The 13,018-nt window shown below is 42.6% G+C and overlaps 1 protein-coding gene across 2 annotated transcripts in view; it reads right to left on the reverse strand.

The window, feature by feature from the left end:
• Window positions 1-5,601, reverse strand: part of COPS2 (COP9 signalosome subunit 2) — a 34,483-nt gene extending 28,882 nt beyond the window's left edge. For both annotated transcript variants that reach the window (XM_084641063.1, XM_084641062.1), the window contains exon 1: window positions 5,465-5,601. In XM_084641063.1, the coding sequence (XP_084497189.1) occupies window positions 5,465-5,518 (54 nt within the window). In that variant the 5' untranslated portion in view covers window positions 5,519-5,601. The remainder of the gene's footprint in view (window positions 1-5,464) is intronic.
• Between the last annotated feature and the right edge of the window lie 7,417 nt (window positions 5,602-13,018).

Raw genomic sequence — 13,018 nt, forward strand, 5'->3', positions numbered from 1 at the left:
CTATAGCAGTGCAATGTAGTATAACAAAATCAAAAGGGACACTGTCAACTTAAAAATATATATACATTTAAGTATTACATAGAAATTAATATTTTAATAACTAGGCTTATTATACGTGGAAATGGAGAAAAAATCAATTTGTCAATTTTGTGCATTTACAGCATCTTGTTTCACTACACAAAACACTGAAAATGGTTTTTGTTTTATCATCACAATTAGCAGGGAGACTCAGTAGTATGAGTTTGTGTGTGTATGTATATTATATATATATACACACACACACACGAAGCTACTTTAAAACGCAGTTTTTGAAAGATCAGATTTTAAGATGGTTTTCTTTAAAAAAAAAAATCCCCATGAATTTGTTTTAAAAGTTCTAAATTATTTCATTGCAAGGGTTAGTATAGCCTCACTTTTAACAATATCATATTTTTGTTTCCCCTTTCTTTTGGGGGGAGGGTGGCAGTCCTTCCTTTAAACATTTTGCCCAAAACTCAAAAATTTTAATGTTTCCATTAGGTTTAATGAAAAATAAGTTTTATTTCAAGACACAGTTTAAACACATACATGGCAAGAAAGACTGCCTTACTAGATCAGTGGTAAAAGGGTTCAATTAGTGAATTGAGAACACGAAACAGATTTCTGACAACAGTACGAGAGAGAGAATCTCTCTCTCAAAATGAACGTTTTTGCAAAATCCAGGGAAGTCTTGCATATGATAAGATGCATACAGCAAAAAACTGCATTGGGTATGAAGGGCACTTGACATACAGTGCAGTTAGAGTTATTTGATACAATCTGACGCAAGTACAATGATGGTGTATCGTATGGAGTGAATGAGAATTTAATTCAGAATGCTACTCCTCAAACAAACGTCTAATACCAAGACCAATATTTTAAGGCCTAGACAACAATAAATAAAAAGAACAAAACGTTTTTAATCCATTAGGCTCCCTTACATGAATAACCATGAAGTCCTAGATATTTGGACAGCATCTGAAAACCTATATCCTAGACAGCAGAATGCACTTGTGTCCTGCTGTGAAGCATACTAACAAATTAATCATTTTTAACACACACGCTAAGATCACTTTCATAAAAGCATTTGAAATCTATTACCAACCTCCTGGGCTTCATGGGTGGATTTCTGGCAGAACATACCAATTAGATACTATATGTCTCTACTCAGGAACAAGCTGCTGTTGTGAAACTGAGTGTCAAGAAACAGGGTTCTAGGTCTTGTTGGATACCTGGAATACTCCAGGAAAAAGGCAGATAAATATGGAGTACTGAATCTGTTTCCTGATAAACTCTCCCTTTTCTTTAGTATTTTTGTCTCTCTCCAACATTCAAATAAAAAAATGTATCATACAAAATAAATCTTTAATGCAATATAGTCTAATTGCACAGCTAACAGATTTGGCTCCCAGCCTCCCAATTTTTAAAAGTGAATTTAGGGTTACAGATAATATCATCTGCCTATACCGTTCTCTATTTATAACAAAACCAAACAAGCCCCCACAGATGTGTTGTAAGTACTGCCAATACAAGTTTTACCACATGGCAACACCACAGTGCATGGCAAGATCACTCCCAGACAAGGATAAAATTCAGACTCCATGTCTATTCTAAACCAACTCCCAAAAAGGAGGGTAGTTGTGATTCTATCTGCCCCCCGACATGGGCAACTCTTTACTAGGAACTGGACTGAGACCACTGATTATTTTCAAACAAGGGACCAAACACCAACAAGGCAGACTTTGAGTTTACTTAAAATATAATGCTTTCCATAGTGACAAGTAACTATAGCCTTATTTACTAAGTCATAAAATGGAATAATACATGTTATAATCAAAGCTAGCACTTCCAAACAGATATAACTACATCTATCTGTGAATGTCATAAAACATTTATATACAGAAAGTTTTACCATTAAGACAATGAAAAACTAAGCAGAAATAGCAAGCTATGATTTTATAATATTACAAAATGGTAACCCCATATCTGTTTATCACAATAATTACCACAGTGATATTACCAGCCTGATAAAAAACTCAAAATGGGAAACTTGGAAGAAGCAGACACTTTGGAATATACATATTACAGTTCTAGGAAAGTACACGCCATTTGGATACTATCAGAGATAAGACATGATTCCCCAACTCTATATACCTGGTAGATCAAAATCTGTTAAGGAGGGTTCTATTTTTTACAAAGTCTGTTAAAACTCTTGGCACCTCAAATAAGTTACACTCACTTCACTTTACTTCTTTGGCCTAGTAAACACTGATTTCGCCACTAACTCAGGCCAGGTCTACACTATAAACTTACATCAGTATAACTACATTGCTCAGGGGTATGAATATCCACAGCTCTGAGCAACACAGTTAGCACTGTCTACAGCGGGGGTTAGGTCAGTGTATGCCGACAGGAGGGCTTCTCCCACCAAAACAACTACCACCTCTCACGGGAGGTGGATTAACTACACCAATGGAAGAAGCTCTCCTGTCAGCATAGTAGTATCTTCACTGAAGAGCTACAGTGTTTTAGCCCTCAGGCTGACTGCTGTTGAGTCTTTCTCCCTTTTTAACCGTCCAAAATACTCCATAGTTCAGAGTTGCCCTTTTACTTCTAGTGCTTTGTTTGTCTGAACCTCTTGTCCTACTTCCACTCTTCAAGACCTCCTTCTATACTAGTCTTGAATTTGAGCTTGGGAACCATTGGCCTCATCCTCCTCTTACACCAGTTTAATTTCAACAGTTTCTCCTGTTTTACACCAACATGCTGGGAGAACCAAGTCCCAGGTTTAGAGAAAGTACATTTAACTAATTTCTAACATAGCCTACATCTATACAGTAGCTAGCAAAACTAGAACACATTTGAAAACATTGTTCTTGCATTCCATGACCCCATCCATGCTGATCAGCCCACGCATGCAAGAAATTAATTTAACTGGAATAACGTTGATACTTGATTAAAACTCTGCCCTTCCACCCGTAAGCCAAAATTGCATCTAAAAACCTTGTCACTCTAATTCAATACTAATGTGTCCTGTGATGCATTATATTCTAAAAAAGAGAACTTGTACTAACACAAACACACACGATAGTTAAAACAATATCTAGTTTCAGTGTGTTTTACGTGGTCTTGGCAGAATTTCATAATTTTGATAAATAATATCAATGTTCATTTTTAAGCTTTTAAAAGATTTTTATTGACTCAATTTCCCTTATAATTTTGTGAAAATTTATGGGCGACGTTAGACATTTAATGACAGTAGACACAGATTCAAAAAAGTAAACCTTTGTAAACTGTTAAAACACTGTCAACATCATGTCAAAATGCATAAAGTAAATATCCTTAAATCAACAAATCATACCTGTTTTTACTATTCATTCATTAGTCCATTTATAACAAGCCTAATACAGAAGTTTAAATCACTGGATTTTTACTCTAATAAGTTCTCAAGCAGCATTTTTCTTATTTTGCCTATCTGTAAATTTCAATTATTACTGACAGGAATATTTTGTCAGTTTGTGCGCACATGGCGACCTCAACATTTATCAATAAAAACTGAATCCTTCCAAGCCTTGATTTAAAGGAAAGGTCTGAGAAAGGGTGTTCAGTGACTGATGTTGAAAATGTTCTTTTGAAAGTAAATTTTGTGAATATTTGTAATCAGTCATGGGAATAAGAATTCAGAGAACTTCTTCCTGTGACTAACCAGGAAGCATACGGAAGCAAGAAACAGCAGTTATTTCTCCTAGCACATTGGCAGCCAATAAAGCATAAAATTCAGACTTAACATAAGGTAAAATTCAACTGCAGCCAGTGGAGTTGCACTGACTTATACCAGGCCTACATTTGGGACGCTGCACTTCAATATGACTTTCCAACTTTTTTAAAACTCTCAAAAAAACACAACTTGTATATTTTTTGACACACATACAGAATGATTTAGTATTTTATTCTGTAATATGGACAAAATATTTCAAATTAGAATCTGTTCTGATAAACGTTTGTGAAAAATGGCTGCCAACTGATGAAGAAACAAACTGACCCATAGTATCTTTTTGAATATTCTGATAAGAACAATTTCCATTTTATAATGTACATAATTAAACTCAATTTCATTTAAAAACACGTCTCTAAAATAATTTGTGTTCATATTTAGGAGGTAAGTGAAAGGCTAAAAGTCAATGTGTACATGTCAACCGCTCTATCTCAATTAAAAATATATGCATAAGACTGGACTGGAGAAATTTTTCTAAATTTTAGATGTCAATCATGCACATATCCCAGATCACACAGAAAACCATTAAATTTTAAGAACTTGCTCTAAATACTAATGAATACTACAAGACTTATTACATAGAAATTCTTCTCATAAATGAGATTTTAGGGGTTTATTTATAAAATTAAACAGTACATGAAATGCAGTTCTAGTTTACACTAAGTGAAATACACATCCCAGAAAAACCTTTGGAATACAGAATACTCAACTCTTTAAAAAAAAAAGAAGCTCAGTGTTATCATTCTACTGAGAATTTAAAAAAGCAAAGCCACAGAAAACATTGAATTAAGACTGATTAGACAACACAGCGAATGTATTTTTTGTCCAAACATTATTTCTCAATACAACTGAGTCTCCCCTCTTAGAAATGTTTTTATTCCTCACATTTGCTTTTAACAATTTCAAAAATATCACTATGAAGCCAGATAACCCTACTAAACACAAATTCCCTCAGACAAATCAGTTTCTATTTTTCAATTAAAATATGTTATTGTCCATCTGAGAACATAAGGACAAAACAGAACCAAAACAAACACTGCCACCAAAACCACACAAATGACAAAAGCAAATCCCAGTTCTACCTCGATAGCAAGGAAGTTAAAAATAAATACATTAATGGTATATTGCAGCTGAAGTGATATGTGTAGCAGGCAGATCTGTCTCCCAGCTTCTCCTGCTATCCCCCCCACCCCCCCGCGCCTTAGTCGGATCCTAGAACATGATTACAAACCTCCCCCCCCACCCCAGAGTTAACGTATCCCTTTACTTCGCGTGAACCAATTTGCTGGGCTACAGTGAGAGAATTACAACCCCCCTAACCCTGACCCCCTGGCTGAACTGAACAGGGGCCCAGACTTGTTGGGCCTGAAGGGGCAATTCTGGGGCCTAACTAAGTTCCTAGGGCTCAAGTGGCCTGTTTCTCAGAGGGGCAAAAAGCATAAACACTGGTGAGGCCTGGTCCAAAATCAGCGCCAGCCCACCCCCCAAGCCATTTTCTGCCTCCCCTGGCCCCCCGAGGGAATGGGGAGCCAAACTCGTCCTGTCACTGCTCCCTGAGAAGGCAGCGTCTCAGAGGGGCTGAGGCAGAGACACGCACAGAGAGGGGCCCCCGCGCCAGAGAGCCCCATCGCCCCCCCACCCAGCTCCCGCTCGCCCCCCCCCAGACCTCACCAGATCATAGTCCTCTTCATCATCGCACATGAAATCATCCTCCATGTCAGACATCTTGGCCGGAGGACGGGCAGGGGGGAGGGGAAGGAAGGGGACAAGGGGAGGGACGAGAGACCGGAGCCAGCCCCCTTCTCCCACAAGCCTCCGCGGCTTCTGCCCAATATGACTCCGCTCTGCTAGGAACCGAAATTTCGTTCTCCCTCGCTAGCCCCGCCCGTGGAGACCCGGAGCGGAATAGCGGGTGCACCGCGCTTCAGTCACTAGAGCGGCTGCCGGGCCCGTAGCAAGCGGGCAGGGGCTGGTCTTCTCGGCCCCGCTCCCCTCAAACCCGGCGCCGGAAATCTCTAGGGCCCGTAGGGACAGCGTTGCTTCCCCACTAAAACTCAGCAGGGCCCATGGGGAAACACTATTTCCTCCCCCCACACACATTATAAACTGTAAAGCAGTGGGGTACTAGCCCTTAAGGGCAGCCTCGCTTCTCCCGTAGCTCGGTAGGGCCCATAGAGGCAGCTCTCTTCCCCCACTGCAATCAGGAGGACCCTTAGGAAGAGGGCTGCCTCCTCCCATGTACATAAGTGGAGCCCCTAAAGACAAGTATTGGGATAGCTGTGTTCGTCTGTATCCATACAAGCAACGGGGAGTCCGGTGGCATCTTAAAGACTAACATTTATTTTGGCATAAGCTTTTGTGGGTAAAAAAAACCCACTTCTTCAAATGCATGGTCTGAAGAAGTGGGTTTTCTACCCACAAAAGCTTATGCCCAAATAAATCTGTTAGTCTTTAAGATGCCACCGGACTTCCTGTAAAGACAAGTGGTCACTTGGATGAGCTATTACCAGCAGGATAGTGAGTTTGTGTGTGTGGTTTTTGGGAGGGGGGTGAGGGGGTGAGAGAACCTGGATTTGTGCAGGAAATGGCCCAACTTTATTATCATGCACATTGTGTAAAGAGTTGTCACTTTGGATGGGCTATCACCAGCAGGAGAGTGAATTTGTGTGGGGGGGTGGAGGGTGAGAAAACCTGGATTTGTGCTGGAAATGGCCCACCTGATGATCACTTTAGATAAGCTATTACCAGCAGGACAGTGGGGTGGGAGGAGGTATTTTTTCATATTCTCTGTGTATAAACAAAGTCTGCTGCAGTTTCCACGGCATGCATCCGACGAAGTGAGCTGTAGCTCACGAAAGCTTATGCTCAAATAAATTGGTTAGTCTCTAAGGTGCCACAAGTACTCCTTTTCTTTTTGCGAATACAGACTAACACGACTGTTACTCTGAAACCTGTAAAGACAGGACTTCTCCCCCCATTGTGTCACTGGAGCACATCATTGGGGCCCCTCTTGGGGAGCACTGTTTCTTCATTGCAACAGCGCTGTGCCAAATGTGAATGAATATTACATCATGAAATGCAGAGAAACTTATTCTGGGGTCAGCTGTACTAGTTCTACATTGATGTCATTGATTTCACTCAAATTGCTCCTAATTTACATTGGGATGAGAGCAGAATGAGACCCAGAGTTCACATGCTCTAAACTACCTGCTACACACTGATGAGGCAAATCAACTACCCCAGACTGGGGATTCAAACTACTGCCCCATTCAAAATCTCTGAAAATAATAATAATGCAAAATGCCTTATGTATATTAATTGATTAATCAATAGTAAGAGGCTAATTCCTGTTTTATTTTGTTTGCTTCTTTTAGAAGCATAGAAGTATAGAATAGGAAGGGACCTCGAGAGGTCATCTAGTCCAGTCTGCTGCACTCAAGGCAGGACTAAGTATTATCTAGACCAGGGATCGGCAATCTTTGCCACGCAGCCCACCAGGGAAAGCCCCTGGTGGGCCAGGCTGATATGTTTACCTGCCGCGTCCGCAGGTTCGGCCGATCGCAGCTTCCACTGGCCGCAGTTCACTGTCCCAGGCCAATGGGGGCTGCGGGAAGTGGCGGCCAGCACATCCCTCGGCCCGCGCCGCAGACCAGTGGGAGCTGCGATCGGCCAAACCTGTGGACACAGCTGGTAAACATACCAGCCCAGCCCACCAGGGGCTTTCCCTGACAGGTCCCATGCCAAAGGTTGCCGATCCCTGATCTAGACCATCCCTGACAGGTGTTTGTCCAACCTGTTCTTAAAAATCCCCAATGATGGAGATTACACAACCTCCCTAGGCAATTTATTCCAGTGCTTAACCACCCTGACAGTTCGGAAGTTTTTCCTAATGTCCAACCTAAACCGCCCTTGCTGCAATTTAAGACCATTTCTTCTTGTCCTATCCTCAGAGTTAAGAAAAACAATCCTTCTCCCTTCTCTTGTAAGAACCTTTTACATACTTGGAAACTGTTATATCCCCTCTCAGTCTTCTCTTCTCCAGACTAAACAAACTCAATTTTTTTTCAATCTTCCCTCATAGGTCATGTTTTCTAGACTCTTCACTGGACTTTCTCCAATTTGTCCGCATCATTCCTGAAATGTGGCACTCAGAACCGGACACAATACTCCAGTTGAGGCCTAATCAGCGCGGAGTAGAGCAGAAGAATTACTTCTACTGGCTTGCTTACAATACTCCTGCTAATACATCCCAGATTGATATTTGCTTTTTTGCACAGTGTTACACTGTTGACTCATATTTAGCATGTGATCGACTATGACCCCCAGATCCCTTTCCGCTATACTCCTTCCTAGGCAGTCATTTCCCATTTTGTATGTGTGCAACTGATTGTTCCTTCCTAAATGGAGTACTTTGCATTTGTCCTTGTTGAATTTCATCCTATTTACTTCAGACCATTTCTCCTGTTTGTCCAGATCATTTTGAATTGTAATCCTATGCTCTAAAGCAGTGGTTCTCAAAGCTGGTCCGCCGCTTGTTCAGGGAAAGCTCCTGGCGGGCTGGGCCGGTTGTTTACCTGCCGCACCCGCAGGTTCAGCCTATCGCAGCTCCCACTGGCTGCGGTTCACCACTCCAGGCCAATGGGGGCTGCAGGAAGCGGTGCAGGCTGAGGGATGTGCTGGCCGCCCTTCCCGCAGCCCCCATTGGCCTAGAGCGGCAAACTGCGGCCAGTAGGAGCCGTGATCAGCCGAACCTGCGGATGCAGCAGATAAACAAACCGGCCCAGCCAGCTGGGGGCTTTCTCTGAACAAGCGGCGGACCGGCTTTGAGAACTGCTGCTCTAAAGCACTTGCAACCCCTCCCAGCTTGGTATCGTCCGCAAACTTTATAAGTGTACTCACTCTGCCATTATCTAAATCATTGATGAAGATATTGAACAGAACCAGAACCGATCCCTCCGGGACCCCACTCATTATGCCCTTCCAGCATGACTGTGAACCACTGATAACTACTCTCTAGGAACAAGTTTTCAATCACTAGACCCGCTAAATCAACCGCCAGTGGATTGATCTCAGAGTGTCGATCCCTGCTGTAGTGTAGACCTGCCCTGAGTAATTTTTGACTTGTTCTTTCCCTATTTTAGATGCTGATCCTACTTCATTTTTGCTGGGATTCACTATGTTAGACTTCCACTCGCCACCAAACTTCTTGATGAAAATTGAAACAAAGAAGTCATTAAGCATCTCTGCCATTTCCATATTTTCTGTTATTGTCTTTCCCCCCTCATTGAGTAACGGGCCTACTCTGTCCTTGGTCTTCCTCTCGCTTCTAATGTATTTGTAGAATGTTTTCTTGTTTCCTTTTATGTCCCTAGCTAGTTTGATCTCGTTTTGTGCCTTGGCTTTTCTAATTTTGTCCCTACATACTTGTGTTATTTGTTTATATTCATCCTTTGTCATTTGACCGAGTTTCCACTTTTTGTAGGACTCTTTTTTGAGGTTTAGATCATTGACTATCTCTTGGTTAAGCCACAGTGGTCTCTTGCCATATTTCCTATCTTTCCTATGCAGTGGGATAGTTTGCTCTTGTGCCGTTAATAATGCCTCTTTGAAAAACTGCCAACTGTCTTCAGTTGTTTTTCCCCTTAGACTTGCTTCCCATGGGATTTTACTACTAACTCCCTGAGTTTGCTAAAGTCTGCCTTCTTGAAATCCATTTTAGTACCCTTCCTAGGCTCTGAGTTCTTTACATTTAATCTAAGCAAAGAATATTTCAGTGAAAATTTAAAAAATCTATAACTCTTAAACCTTCTAAAGGTCAAGAAAATTGGGCCCTCAAAAATGAACTTATTCACCATGCTGGTTTGTTTGGGGGATTTATGTACCATCTAAGCATTCTGTGGGTGCAAGCTCAAAAAAGCAAGTTTTCACAAAATATATTAACCACTCAAGCTAATATGTATTTCCTTTATACAATGCCTTCCATCCACTTTTGAAGGACCCTTCCCAAGGCACTTCCCAGGCAATATATGTATAACACCACTGATAGGCAGACTCATCTTGGATAGAGGGCACAAGAATGTCAATGCTAATATCAGATTTAAACATATGGGAGGAAATTCATGGCATTGGTATAAAATTAGGTTTATGTCAAATAAATCTCATTATGGTTTTGGTCTATCTTTTGATGTTTTTCACTCTTAGTTTTTCACTCCTTCATCCCCTCCATTTGAAAATTCAGCTAGAACCACACACAAAAACATATGTATTATCCCCCTCCTTTCTCCTGGATATCTCTTGGAAAATCTCTTATTTTCCTTCTTCTTCCAGTCACCCTCTCTAGGCCTCTGCTGCAACTGCCCTCCTTCCCCATAATGCTTTCTTTTACAGACACAGGGAAGCAGACTTCCTGCTCGTGCCTTTTCTGCCCCCTCCACACTATATTCTAAAAGCTAACCTATCATCCTTTATTATTGTTATTTGTTATAATGGCAAGAGTGTGCTAGATGTTTCCTGGAGTGGTAGATCCAGGCAGCACCCTCCAGCTCCCAACAGGACAGGTGGTTTGAAAACAGCAACTGCTTCCACATAGCCACGAAGCAATATCAGCAACCTTGCCAACTAGAGTCTATTTCCTCTTTGTGTGACTCAAGAGGAGGGAACAGACCTCAAAATTTATTTGACAAGTTGTAGTCAAAGTCAAACAAAGCACTAAATCACACATCTGTATCACAGTGTAAAGTGTATGATCTTTTGAATGATTATTGCTGAAATATAGGATAATATATTGACTTAGGATGAGGTGAGGAACACTAGAAAGCACACAAAGGCTGTCCTTTAAAATAAAAAACAAATACCACACTAATACATTATAGTGAGAAGAAGGGAAATTGCTTGATACGCCTGTACTGTGTGTTTCATTATAATAACCCCATTCCCTTTTACATATGCTCTTCTTTATATAATTTATACCTCTTGACCAACAGATCTGTAGTCATACTTCCATATGTTCCAAATCTCATATGTCCAGGGCCTATTGTTCTGAATTTTTTTCTCCCTTAGCTTATACAAAAGGACTTGTGGCATAATTGATAATTACTTATGTTCTTGCAGTTGGTATGTGGTCCTTGGTTTTGAGTTGCTTGTGGGGTGTTTTAAGAATCTGTTCCTGCTCTGGAATTTAATCTGGGATGTTTCCGGTTTATTTTGATTTATGGTTTAGCTCATTCTTGATAATGTGCCCATGCCTTCAGGCATGGATGCCTAGAAATGAAAGGTTAATAGTATTATAATGTGCTGACTGGTGTATGTATATTACTGACCTCTATCTGACAAACTCAGAACTGCACAATTCATATTCATAGGTATTCATAGGTCCTGATATTTCTAGTTACACTTTTGCTCAAGTGCTAGAGAGCTGAGTCCGCTTGGAGAAGGTGGCTTTGAATTCTCTCCTTCTGCAACCATGTAATTCTCAGATGGCCACGGATTTGGTTTGGTACATATGATCTACTGGCTACTTCCTGCTCTTTCGCAGCAGGCAGGGTTGTCGTTAGTTTTATGTTTTGTGCAATATTAAGCAACAACATTTCTTTTACTTCACAGATAAAATCTGATTTGGACATAGCTATCTGTATGCAAGAATACAAAGAACTCTTATGAAGACAAATGTAGGGTTTTGTCTGTTGGACTTTCAGAAACAGCCACTTACTTAGGTTCTTAAGTTTCTGGCAGCTCTTCAGGCCACCACCTTTTCATTGTACATGTCCTTCTTGGCTGGTTAAGGCCTAAGCTGCAGCTGAGGCTAAGTGAACTTTTTTCCATCTGCACATGATATAAAGAGTGAGATCTTTTCGTTTGGATGTTGATCTTGTTACACTTATCCATGTCTTTTGTCTGTTGAGACTAGATTACTGTAATGCACTTTGCTTGAGCCTACAGCTTAAACCACTGAAGTCAGTGCAGAATGGGACTATCCACTTATTACGATCATAATGAGAGCTCATAAAACCAGTGCTCTGTAAGCTGCACTGTCTCCTTCTAGGTTGAATTCAATATGTTTATCTTGACCTATAAAGCCTTACATTATTTGGGACCAAGCTACTTGAGAGTGTAGTTCTTCTTATGCAATATTGCAACAACTGATAATGCAAGATTGTCCTTGACAAAAAACTGATTCTCATAAATCCAATCCTGGAGAATTGCGACCTCTTCATGAGTGCACTGCGCAATACCTCCAAGACAGTGAAGAGCAAACTTTTTGGCCCGAGGGCCACATCTGGGTATGAAAATTGTATGGCAGGCCATAAATGCTCACAAAATTGGGGTTGGGGTGCAGGAGGTGGTGAGGGCTATTGGCTGGGGGTGCGGGGCTCTGGGGTGGGACCAGAAATGAGGAGTTCAGGGTACAGGAGGGGTCTGGGGCTGGGGCAAGGATTAGGGTGTGTGTGTGCGGGGGAGTGAGGGCTCCGGCTGGAGATGTGGTTCCTGGGGTGAGGCTGGGGATGAGGGGGTTGGAGTGTAGGAGGGTGCTCCAGGCTGGGGCAGGGGACTGGGGCACAGGGTGGGAGTGAGGACTCCGGCTGGAGGTGTGGGCTCTGGGGTGGGGCTGGGTATGAGGGGTTTGGGGTGTAGGAGGGTGCTTCAGGCTGGGACTGAGGGGTTTGGAGTGTGGGAGGGGGCTCCAGACTGGGGCAGGGTATTGGGGCATGGGGGCGTGGGGGGTGAGGGCTCCGGCTGGGAATGCAGGCTCTGGTGTGGAGGTGGGGATGAGGGGTTTGAGGTGTAGGATGGTGCTGCAGGCTGGGATTGAGGGATTCGGAGGGTGGGAGGGGGCTCTGGGCTGGGGCAGGGGATTGGGGTGTGGGAGGGGCTCAGGGGTGCAAGCTCTGGGAGGCTCTTACCTCAAGCAGCTCCCAGAAGCAGCGGCATGTCCTCGCTCCATCTCCTACGCGGAGGTGCGGCCAGGGGGTCTGCACACTGCCCTGTACACAGGTGTCGCCCCTGCAGCTTCCATTAGCAGCAGTTCTTGCCCAATGGGAGCTTGGGGTGGGGACAGAGTGCAGAGCCCATGGCAGCCCCTACACGTAGGAGCTGGAGGGGGGACATGCCGCTGCTTCCAGGAGCTCCAGGGCCAGATTAAATCAGCTGGTGGGCCGGATGTGGCCCGCGGGCCATAGTTTGCCCACCCCTGCTCCAAGAGGTATATACATTGAGGATGTAGAACTG

The sequence above is a fragment of the Lepidochelys olivacea genome (assembly GCF_965140295.1).
Source record: "Lepidochelys olivacea isolate rLepOli2 genome assembly, chromosome: 10".
Taxonomy (NCBI): Eukaryota; Metazoa; Chordata; order Testudines; family Cheloniidae; genus Lepidochelys; species Lepidochelys olivacea.